This window comes from Armigeres subalbatus, chromosome 2 (assembly GCF_024139115.2).
Source record: "Armigeres subalbatus isolate Guangzhou_Male chromosome 2, GZ_Asu_2, whole genome shotgun sequence".
In the NCBI taxonomy this organism is placed as follows: domain Eukaryota; kingdom Metazoa; phylum Arthropoda; class Insecta; order Diptera; family Culicidae; genus Armigeres; species Armigeres subalbatus.
This window is the reverse complement of record NC_085140.1, coordinates 455,926,375-455,939,008: the sequence shown is the minus strand read 5'-3', so window position 1 is coordinate 455,939,008 and position 12,634 is coordinate 455,926,375. Positions and strand designations below refer to the sequence as shown.

General features: G+C 39.0%; 1 protein-coding gene across 12 annotated transcripts in view; it reads right to left on the bottom strand.

Annotated features, from left to right (window-relative positions):
• The window catches only part of LOC134213826 (dachshund homolog 2), a 136,258-nt gene that overhangs the window by 37,819 nt on the left and 85,805 nt on the right, over positions 1-12,634 (bottom strand). For all 12 annotated transcript variants that reach the window (XM_062693191.1, XM_062693197.1, XM_062693193.1 and 9 more), the window contains 4 exons: positions 9,227-9,437; positions 9,030-9,139; positions 8,782-8,976; positions 8,314-8,574 (listed from right to left, as the gene is read on the bottom strand). In XM_062693191.1, coding sequence (XP_062549175.1) covers positions 8,314-8,574; positions 8,782-8,976; positions 9,030-9,139; positions 9,227-9,437 — 777 coding nt within the window. The remainder of the gene's footprint in view (positions 1-8,313; positions 8,575-8,781; positions 8,977-9,029; positions 9,140-9,226; positions 9,438-12,634) is intronic.

Below are 12,634 nucleotides of genomic sequence, written 5' to 3'. Positions count from 1 at the left end.
TTTCAATATTGTTTTTTCAACTGGCATGCATCAATACATGACACGTAATAAGCTGGCTTCACATCATAGCTCAGCTCATTCAAATTCCTTGTAAAAAATGATAATATTATACATATACCATTATGCTACACATACGTCGTAGCACATTGCACATTGGTCGGTTTTCCATAGTGCGAAATTGCGGTTTAATATTGTATTGCTTTTTTGTTACACAGGTCGCTCTGAGTTCCCATATGTTAAAACGACGTATGTAACAGTGAGACTTCAAAAATAGATGTTTTTCATTCGTCGATCCGTGAAAAAATTGTTAGGCCAAATAGATCATTTGACCGAAAATGCCGTTTGGTAGGAATGGTCATTTGTCAGAAAGAGCCTTTTGGCAAAAAAAAACCCTTTCTGTAAAACAACCGTTTCGGCCAAACAGCATTTTTTTATTATTATTTTTATAATCTAATCGACTAAAAGACTTTTTGGCAAAGCGATCAATTTAGCCGAACGACACTTTTCAGCAGAAAATGCCATTTTGCCGAAATGACCTTTCTGCAGGTCATTTTTGGAACAAACGGCTCTTCCTGCCAAGTGACCATTTTTACCAAATTGCATTTTTGGTTAAAAAATGATCTATTCGGTCAAACCACTTTTCAGTCGAACGGTGTTTTCAGTCAAGTGACCTATTAGGGCAGACATCTTTTTCGGTCAAATATGTTGCTGTATGTTGCTTTCGGCAAAACTACACTTTCAGTAAAACCGTTTTCGATCTGATAACAGTTACAGACAAACGTTTAGTTTGGCTCAGCTAAATGAAATTTGGCTAGATGACTTTTGGCTTGAAGGCCAGTATCGAGTGAAGTTACGGAATTTTGTTCAATGGTCATTTGATAAAAGGCCATTTTGCTAAACGAGTGGCCATATTATCCGTTAAGTAATTGACATTCAGCCGTAGGTCAAATGAAATTTTCGGCCAATTGGCCAAACGGTATTTTCGGCCTAATGACTTCATCAGCCAGACGACCTTTTAGAGCAAACGGCTTTTTCGGCCAAATGGAAAAATTCCAGAGAGTTAACCAATGGAATTTTCCAAGAATTTCTTATGGACAATACAAAGTATTTCCTGTTGAAATCCAAAGAAATTTTTTATATTTTGTTGTTGAAATCTACATTTTGAACAATCCTCCGCGGAAACTTTGAAGAATTTCTCGTGAAAATTCCAGAAAGTCTCTCGCGGTTATTCCAAAGACTTTTCTGTTTCAACGTTGGCTATGTCAAACTAGTCGTCCTAATTAATCTAGATTAAGAAATTCAATGTTAAAGCATCCCTCCTACCAGTCACAAGCTCCAATGTTGGTAAAATCATTCACAAATCTCAATCATCGAGTCCTCGTTTGCGAATTTCAAGGAAAGGCATCATTCATGCCAAATTGCATCATTTCACTCATTTGCCAAACAAAAATCAATTTTAATGAAGGAGAGCAAAAGAAAACCTACGTCATGAGTTTTTGCCTTTCTCGTACAACAAAGTTGTACCGAAAGGCTATCATTTCACTACGAAAACCTCGGAGCCTCGGAGACCCATAGTGTTACATACCAATCGACTCAGCTTGACGAGCTGAGCAAATGTCCGTCTGTCCGTGTGTATGCATGTGTGTATGTGTGTGTATGTGTGTGTATGTGTGTGCACAAAAGCAAAGAAAAACATTAGTCAACTTTTCATATAGTAATCCTCAACCGATTTTCTCGCAACAAGTTTCATTCGACAGGGGACAAAGCCTACTCACTATTGAATTTGATAACGATTGACTGATGCGTTCAAAAGTTATAAAGAAAATGGTACATCGAACCATATTAGCAACATATAAGGTTGGTGTTTTGGCTAGATGCGAGAAAGGCAGTATCACTACTCGGTGAATTAAGTTGGGTTTTTTAGTACCGAGTTGGATGCATTTCAACTCACGCTTGATTTGAATCGTCCATGAGTTTTGAGATTTTGAGTTTTTCATAACACTGACAGGCTCCTATAATCATGAAGGATTTTCTGTGTAAATTTCGAGGAATACTCAGCATGAACTTTCCGCGGATTTTCCGAATATTTTCCTGTAGAAATTTCAAATAATTTTACTTAGGAAATCCAAAGAGCTCCTCTTGGAAATTCCAAAGAATTCTCAAATGTTCAAAGTAGTTCCCGTGTAAAATAATGTTATAGAAAACCCTTAAAAAAATCTGGGTTAGATTATCAGATTTTTCAAAAGATTCTTCCGTTATTATATAGAAAATATCCAGAAGGACCAATTCAACCGAACGACACTTTCGGCCGACTGTCCATTTAGTGCCAAAAAGCGCTTTCTGCCAAACGACCATTTCGGTCAAATGGCATATTCGACCAACCGAACAACTATCTGGCTAGATTGTCTATTCAACCAAACAACTACCAGCCTTGAGGTCTTCGCCAAGTCAACACAAAATCGTATATGATGCAATATAAGATGTTAAAGTGGAGACAATATACGCACATATTAGATGGGGAAGTACCTATATGGCCTCCACTTTAACATCTTATGTGACATCATATACGATCTTGTGTTGACTGGGCGGCCAAATGGCTTTCTGTCGAGCAATTCTTTTCCGTTCAAAATTCAATTTCAACGAGATTTTTGTTTTGATTTCAACGGGAAATCATTCCGGAGAGTTTTTCGAAATTTCAACAAGAAATTGTATAGAATTTTCAAAAAAAAAATCATTGGTGCCTGAACCTTTGGAATTTCCTCTGAAAATTCTGCGAACTTCTTCAAATTTCAATCGGCGTGGAAAATTATAGATCAGCGGCGTGGCAAGTTTTAAACGGCGGCGCGTCGATGCAAAGACTGTCAGCGGCAGCGCACACCTCTAGTATAGACTTCAAAGTTTTATTCTCAACTAATTTTGATATCGAAGGTATATAACTGTTGAAATATGATTAGCTTCCACCAAAGTTGGGGAACTTATGGGGGATCTTCCTAATGAATTTAAGAGAGACCTGCTAAAAATGTAGTCCTTCCAGTAACCTTGTCCTTCCAGAAGTGCTTGTCAGTGTTATTGCTAAATAGTTTTGAAGTCGTTATTCAGAGAATCAAAATCTCAAGTTTATTTTAGGTTCTATTCACCATAAATCGAAGTCACATAAGCGTTGTCATTCCTACAACATAGTTCCCTGTGTAAAATAATGTAATTCGTAAAAAGTTATCTTCAATTTCATTTCATTACCACAATTTACTACTAATCAAGCTATCTTCATTTTGTCTTGAAAAAGGCTAATTTTGTAGCCATATTTTTTAATGCAAGCAGCATCTTCTAAAAACAACATGATCGTTTCTCTGGCTCTGTCCAATCAAAATCCACCACCTTAAAAATGGAAATTACTTGCGTCCCTCCCACCAACGGACACCATCATGAAGATTTGCTTTTTGTGTCTAATCATCCCGAGGCAAATTGACGAAAAACTACATCACATATGATCCGATTCCAGACAGACACCATCCACCTCCGTCTAATACGCAGCGTCTTCTCAGTGCTAATGCCGAGATCTACATTTTCCTCCAGCTATGTATTAGGGAAGATCCATTAATTACGTAACGCAAAAATTGGGCATTTTCAACTCCCCCTCCCCCCTATGTCACACTTTTTGTATGAAACGTCTAAAAATTTTGTATGGATCGTCACACTTTGGCCAACCCCCCCTCCCCCCTCAAAGCGTTACGTAATTTGTGGACGCTCCCTTATTCGAAACCGACAAAAAATTAAATGTACAAAACAGCACCCCCAAATCAACTCCAAATCCAGACGGCCGGCTGCGCGGCCGTGATATATAGTTGAATATTCCATTTCGGTCCAGTTCTTTTTTTTCTCGTTCGATTACAACAATTTCGATTCATTTTTCTCCGACCGAACAGAAAATTCGTTCAATATTGCTCCAAGCGTGTTAAATTGAGTGGCTATATTTTTATTTTGATTTTTTTTTTATCATCTGTTTCACCCATTCTCGGATCGACTCTGGCTTTGGATCGGATCTGACAGTATTTAATAAAAACTAAGCAGAAAAATTGAGCCGACCGAGCAATCCATCCATCTGCGTCGCATCATCGAGTGGCACCCCCAGAGCCATAAACGAGCACAGTGGCGAGGCTTCAAACGAGATATCGGCGGCATCAATTATGCCAAAAATCTTCGAACAAAAATTAACTCTTTGATTTATCATACATTAATGAGCATATACAAAGGAATCAAATCACTTTTGTTCATGACTCATGTCTTTAAAACTGTTTCCTATTAGACTATCAAACCATGTCAATTATCCCATTTCGTTTAGTCGTCGGCCACCGCGCAACGCGACGGGATGAGGAAATGTTTCTGCGAGTGAACTCGCTCGCTATCTAACCGCAGGATCTCGCCAACTCGTCAGGAACAAGATCCAACGCGCGAAAGAGACAGCAAAAAATGAATTAATATAAACGTAGATAAACGTTTTCACTTTATGGGTCCATAATTAAAGATAATTTTTATCGATTTTTGTGCGAGTTTTTCTTCTTCTTTTCCTCATTCGATCGCTCTCGCCGTTTCACTTTCGCAGCCGAAACGACGCGACGGTCCGATTCTGTGAGTGAGTGACTTGTTGAGTCTTGACGGACTGATCGGGTTCGTCGCTTGCACTTTTCGGCAATCATTTCTCGGTTTCAATTCGCGCACCACACCGCCCGGCCGGGCTGGAATGCGTCGTTTTGGCGATGATCATCAGCAGACAGACGGACAATCGTCGGAAAACTGCAACATTGCAGTGCGGTGCCGGAGCGGGCTGGACGAAACGCGGTTCATGGGCAGGGGAGACCCCCAAAAATACGGGGAAGGAATGCATAATAATTATGCTTAAAAGGGACCCTCTATTCCATAAAAGCAATGTTTAGTTCGATTAACCTATCATTTAGAGCATTTTTCGATTATGTTTGACTGTGATTTTGGCATGTGGTGATTCTAGATTGGGCCAGAATGGTCGATCGATCGGTTTTAGGAATCGATCAGCTTCCACCGCACTGTTTGCCGATGATTGATTCCTGCTAAAACCAATAGGTTTGGGCGTTGGAAAGATTATGGGTCGTAAGTGGATCGTTTATTGATCTGATGACAACTTCGTTTCGTAGGAGGAAGCAAAATTCAAGCAAGTGGTGTTCCCATAACCTTGATTTAGTTATTTGATTTTATGGTTAAGAAGAGCAATCAATCTGAAGTTGAAACTTAATAAAGTTGCTTAACACACTTTGGGAAATGAAATTAGATTAAAAAAGAGTTGCTTCTGGATTAAAAGTAAATTGCCGTGCCAATTCCGAATAAAATTTCCAAGGAAACAAGGATGAATTACTGTTGCAAATAAGGATAAGTTTCCCGCGGAAAAGAGAATGGTCCTTTTCTGAAACTTTAGATGACTTTCTTTTGAAAATTCAGATGAATTTGGCGCTAGAATTCGGAAGAATTTAAAAAATAAAATTGGATGAATTTTGCTTGGAAATTCGTATCAGTTACCTGTAGAAGCTCGGATATTTTTTTCGGGGAAATTTGGATGAATTTTTTTTTGGAAATTGGATGAACTTCCTTTGGAAATTTTGAAATTCGAATGAATTTCCTTGGGAAATTCGAATGAATTTCCTTGGGAAATTGAATGAATTTCCTTGGGAAATTGAATGAATTTCATTGGGAAATTGAATGAATTTCCTTGAAATTGAATGAATTTCCTTGGGAAATTCGAATGAATTTCCTTGGGAAATTGAATGAATTTCCTTGGGAAATTCGAATGAATTTCCTTGGGAAATTGAATGAATTTCCTTGGGAAATTGAATGAATTTCCTTGGGAAATTCGAATGAATTTCATTGGGAAATTGAATGAATTTCCTTGGAAATTCGAATGAATTTCCTTGGGAAATTCGAATTAATTTCCTTGGGAAATTGAATTAATTTCCTTGGGAAATTGAATTAATTTCCTTGGGAAATTCGAATTAATTTCCTTGGGAAATTCGAATTAATTTCCTTGGGAAATTCGAATTAATTTCCTTGGGAAATTCGAATTAATTTCCTTGGGAAATTCGAATTAATTTCCTTGGGAAATTCGAATTAATTTCCTTGGGAAATTCGAATTAATTTCCTTGGGAAATTCGAATGAATTTCCTTGGGAAATTCGAAAGAATTTCCTTGGGAAATTCGAAAGAATTTCCTTGGGAAATTCGAATAAATTTCCTTGGGAAATTCGAATGAATTTCCTTGGGAAATTCGAATGAATTTCCTTGGGAAATTCGAATGAATTTCCTTGAAATTGAATGAATTTCCTTGGGAAATTCGAATGAATTTCCTGGGAAATTCGAATGAATTTCCTTGGGAAATTGAATGAATTTCCTTGAAATTGAATGAATTTCCTTTGGAAATTCGAATGTATTTCCTTGGGAAATTCGAATGAATTTCCTTGGGAAATTCGAATGAATTTCCTTGGGAAATTCGAACGAATTTCCTTGGGAAATTCGAATGAATTTCCTTTGGAAATTCGAATGAATTTCCTTTGGAAATTCGAATGAATTTCCTTTGGAAATTCGAATGAATTTCCTTTGGAAACTCGAATGAATTTTCTTTGGAAACTCGAATGAATTTTCTTTGGAAATTCGAATGAATTTCCTGTGGAATTTCCTTTTGGATATGCGAATGAATTTCTCTTTGGAAATTCGAATAAATTTCCCCTTGGAAATTCTAATGAATTTGCTTTGGAAATTTGGAATGAATTTCATTTGAAAATTCGAATGAATTTCTTTTGAAAATTCGAATGATTTTCTTTTGAAAATTCGATTCTTTAGGAAATTGGAATGAATTTCCCTTTGGGAATTCAAATGAATTTTCTATTCGGAGTTCGAATGAATTCCCTTTGGAAATTCGAATGAATGCGACGGGTACCTCCATAGCCGTGCGGTAAGATGCGCGGCTACAGAGCAAGACCATGCTGAGTGTGGCTGGGTTCGATTACCGGAGCCGGTCTAGACAATTTTCGGATTGAAAATAGTTTCGACTTTCCTTGGCATAAAAGTATCATCGTGTTAGTCTCATGATATACGAATGCAGAAATGGTAACTTGGCTTAGAAACCTCGCAGTTGATAACTGTGGAAGTGCTTAATGAACACTAAACTGCGAGGCGACAATGTCCCAGTGGGGGATGTAATGTCAATGAAGTAGAAGAAGATGACGGGTACCTTTTGCGTAGACTTTTGGCCTAAATGTTTGATTTCTTTATTTTCGATCCGTTTTGACAATTTAACATATTTAACACCTGAATGCTCCTAACAAAATGAGAAAAAAATAATACTGAGCTCTGCTGTTGAGATTATGTTGAAAACAAAATTTTAAGTTAATTATTATTTAATGAAAAATGATATCGAAATATGTTCTCAATATGCTTTCTTCAATATGCTTATCATAATGATAGCAGCTTTACATCGAAATATGCTGTCGATTATCTAATGTGAGTTATTTACGATGATTAAAAGCAACCTGCAAACAAAATATGCTTTCGATATTATGAATGCTTATAAGAACAATCTAATAAAATACTCATTTTGATGTCAAATTAAGAATCTCATGATCTCATGTTAATCCATACAAAACGAGAGCAACTGGAGTAATCAAAATAATTGACTTCTCAACAGCAAATTTTTATATCAATTTGATTTTAAACATTGTTCGGGTAAGCTCCCTAATTTCGTATTCATTGTGATTGTTTGTATAAAATAGTTTAGCATCCATTGTAGAAAAGGGCCTGTAATATCGAAATAGGGAGTAACGATTGTTGGTTCAGAATAAAATTCTGAAACTTTGCAATAACAACAGATAAATCTTTTTTGTAGATGATAAAATGTAGTACTAGTGTTCAATTTGATTTGTATGTGAAAAGAAAAGATCCATGTGTCTCGAGATTCTGCTGAAGACCATCTATTCCGAAACATTTGAGATTGAAATAGACGAATTCATCTGTCGATATAGTGATCGAATAGTAAAATTTGAAACACTCATACGAACTCTTACTCTTGACTTGTTGTGTACGTGTATTTTTTTAGGAATCCCAACCAGCTACCAACATGCCTAAAAAATGAAGCGAATTTATTCCAATTCTTAAAGTGTGTCGCATAGTATAGAAGTTTAAGTGCTTCGGCCAAGCCGGACCGGTATGTACTAAAACGTGTTTTTTCTCTATCAGCCACCATTCAACACATGTCCCCATTATCGTGCTCTGTAAACTCCACCAAGTTGACAACACTCACCCTTCTCGTAGCTCGTCTGCCGTTCCTGCTGCCGCGCATTGTCGGCCGCCACCTTCAGCAAGCCCTGAATGTTCCGCAGCAGGGTCTCCGTCGACGAGAGGGTTGGATCCTGTGCCGTCGGTACGTTGCCAACAGCCACCGCCGCTGCCGTCGCCGCCAAGCTCGAATAGTTGAGCGCCTGCTGCCGGCTGTCCATGTCCTGCGAAACCGGAACGGTCGCCGGAACAGGTGACGAGATGTCCCTCTCGCAGTCGCTAATGTCTGTCGTGTCATAAAGGTAGAAAAAAAAAAGAAAATATAGAAAAGGAAAGTGCAGTCAGTCGTTTGGCAAAACACGATAATAATGACACGCATTCTATAATGTCGCTGCCCTTCCTGGTTGGGGCAAAGAAAGGGATCACACAGTCGCGGAGACGAGCGCGCGAGATGATCATTGACCTTTCGTGTTCGCGTGCATCGCACACCTACCTTCTTCCTTCTCGTTGGGCTCCTCCGTGTCCGATATGTTGGCTTCGCTGATGTTTTCGTCCTCCTCGTGCACCGAGGGTTCGGGTGAGTTTTGATTGCTTCGCTCACTGGGGGCGCCACCACTGGCCTGATCACCGCCGGATTTAGACAAATTTAGCACCGGGCTGGCACCGTTCGGCGAATCTGGCGGAGGAGCTGCAGGAGAAGCGATTAGTGAAAGATCGAATGAAGCGAATCGAATTACGAACCGTTTTGGGAACTGAGATCTCGCGGCTTTTGATCGAGACCGGCGGTCCTGTCATCACCCCGCTCTTCGCGTAATCGTTCCAAATGCTTGACGATGTCCTCATACGCAGCTCTGTGAATTGAATCGGACGGAGCACAAATTTATGGAGTGAAAATTCTGTCGCAAATTGTCGATAGGGGGAAAGGGTTTCATTCTCACCTCGCAATAGCCTCCATTCCGGGGATGTTCTGTCCCTTGATAATTGACCCATCGGGCCGTGGGATTCCGTGCGGGTTCACACCGGGGCTCATCAGCGGGTGGGCGCCGCCGGGATGAGGATTCATTTGCATGAACGGAATGTGATTCAAGTGCGTCGGGGGAGCGTTGTATCCATTGGCCAGTAGGGGTGACTTGTCCAGCCGTGAGATATCTGTAACACACAAATCGTCGATTAATTGAGGTTGAAGCTAAATTATTCAAGCTGAGCTGGGAGATTATTTGCCCACATTTACATGTGGGGAATGCTAACTAAAGGGTGACGATAATTGTTGCGATTGAAGCTAACATATTCAATATCATTTTTTTTTTACGATTTTAACGAATTTCTCTTCCTTACAATCTAGAAGTGGATTGAAATAAAAAATCAATCACAGTAACTAACTACCAACTAAAGTAAATTTGTTGTACTACGCCTGGTTGATATCTCAGAACGTTGATTACATTTCTTAAACAACTCTCAACATTGAAATAATGCTTCTTCAAAAAGCCAATAACAAATATTGCGAATGCATATCTCACCAACAAAAAACATTCCAAGAATGTTAAATGCAATTAAACAATTAGCATTCCTTGTCGGTTGATTTGCCCCCCAACTGCAAGGCTCAATCGATTAGTGCCCACACCAGCAACCGCGGCTGTGCGTTCGTTCAATCCAAACATACTTTTCCACTTTTCTTCCAAACGACGTTCCAGCAGCGGAGGAACGATGATTTCGACGCATGCATGGCTAATACATCGAAATCCTTATCTTCTCCCCGTCGGACGTTTCGCCTCCACCCTCTCCGCAACCGATCCAAAACGATGGATTAAACTGCATTTCCATCCCATATAATCATTTTAAACGATTTCAGCTGTTATTTATTATTATGTTTCCTTTTTCCAGCGGGCGAGTTGCAGGTCTTTTCCCGAAATTCTGGCGTATGCTGGCGATTGTGAAACTCCTGCACTGTGTGTTCGAACCCCGAAGTTGTCTATATTCTTCCAATTTCCATGTTTAAGTCGATTTTTTCCGCAGCTATTCGGGGATATCTTCCTGGTCCTGGTCTGGCGAGCCGCATTTTTGATCAATATGAATTTTGAACGGAATGTGGTGCGGGTCATCCTATTTAGCCACACAACAACACGTCTGGCGTTCGTTGGCCCCGGGCGGCCGAAATGTGGAGACGCAGACCTGCCATTTATTTGACGCGATTAGCATAAATGCCTTTTCGGTCCGGTCGAAACGCAATGTTGCTAAACGATTTCGATAACTCTAGTTATGTTATCGATTGGGCACTGGAAATTGGGACGTATATTTTTACGTTTAGGAAAATTATGAATATGCCACTCATAGACCTGTAGTTGAAACTTTAGTCTTTTCGTAAAAAATAAAGGATAAATCAACGCAATCCCAGAGTAGGAACGTCAGGGATGAAGAAGTGGAGACGCAGATGATCGAATTAATTTGGACACACACGCGACGTACAGCCTTATCTCTTTCGCTTGATGTGTGTGCCTTATCGAATTTCAGTTACTTTCAATCGATTTGACAGTTCAAACAAAGGGAATCAGATTCTTTCGTTGTTTGGAAGACACAAATTATTCATAATAATTTATTCAAATAAATATTGATTTGCCTGTTTTGGGAAAATCACATTTGGCTCAATATAATCTGCGATAAGGCTTTAAAGGCATAATTTAATTTTTAATTTGTTTTATCAGATACATACACCTGTGTTCAGAACTGCCATAAAGCACATAGTTAGACATGCACTTTGTACAGAATTATAGCAGCGGAGGCCATTTTGCATACAAAAAGCCCTACTTTGACAACTTTGTTCCCCGATGACCGATTGAGCCGAACTTGGTGCTATCAAAGCAAGTTAATGAAATAACTCATTGAAAAAGGAAAATCTTACAATGAACAAATTCAACTAACTTAAAAAAAGGGTACGTGACCGACCAAATTGAATATTTTCACTGAAATTAAGTTATGTACATCACAATAGATAAGAGAAAAAACTGATTTTCCGTAAATTTTTATAATCACTGGAGTTTCTAGAGGAATATCCGAAGGTCTTAAAGATTCTACCGGTGGAATGTCAGAAGGAATTCCTCATGGAATTTTAGAAAGAATTCCTGGATGAAATTTTGCAGTAATTCCTAAGAGAAATTCCAAGAATTTCTTCCTAGAGTTTTGGAAGGGATTCCTTAAGCAATTACTGAAGGTTTTTTCCAAAAAAAATTTTTAAAACTATTGTCTAATGCAACCACTTTAAAAAAAAAGTTGAAGAAGTTCTAAATCCAATTTCCACAAAAATTCTCGAAGCAGTTTCCTAAGAAATTCATTAAGTTATCCACAAAAGAAATTCTCTTAAAGGAATTTCTGAAGGTTTTCGTGAAACAATTTCCGTATGTATTCTAAAAGAAGTTTCCGAAGGGCTTTCTGCAGGAATTCAAAAAAATCCAAAGGAACTTACGAAGAACTACTTAAAGGATTTTCTGGAGGAATTCTAGCAGAATTTGCGAAGGAATTTCTGAAGAAATTTTCGAAGAAATTTGGAAAAGAATTAACGAAATAAAAATAAGTCGAATTTAATACTTTCCAGTAAACGATCAGATCTCATAGCGAAAAGACGTTTTTTGTTTATCCTCTGCGGTAATAGATCTATATCTAACAATTTCTCTCACGGCTACCTAGTTGGCCCATTTCGGCTACCTAGCTATACGAGGTGTAAAATAGTGATGTCGAACGGAATCATTAAGAATACGCTGGGCTTCCAGTTCCCAGAAACTGCTGCAGGGCCCACCCTGGTAGAGAATGCACTTTTTGTTAAATAATTCGATGCAGACAAGCGAAGTATGGAATCCAGCTACAAAATCTCTGATGAGCGAGTTGTTTGCATCAAGTTCAAAACAGAAGCAGCCATGAAAGAGGCGTTATTGCAGAACCCGGAGTTGCATACGTTCCAGTATTCCAATGGAACTACAACAGAAATCCGAATGACCTAGTCCTCGGCAAATACGGCACAATCAAGCGGATGGTTCGCGAGAAGTTCCCAGCGGAGCTCGAGTTAGATCTTTTCACCGGAGTCCGAGGTATATATGGACATCAAGAAGGAAGTTCCGTCGACTATTTACGTTGTGCATCGTCGGGGAAGAGTCTACTACGAAGGGCTGAAACAACGGTGCTTTTTATGCAAGGAGGAAGGGCATCTGAAAGTGAATTGCCCCCAGAACAAACGAAGGAATACAACATGTGCTGTTATCAACGAGTCAATGCCTACAGGAGACAAACAGGAAAACACGAAGAAGACATACGCCGGTGCCGTGATCGGAATGGCATCATCGTCCAAAAGCAGCGAAGAG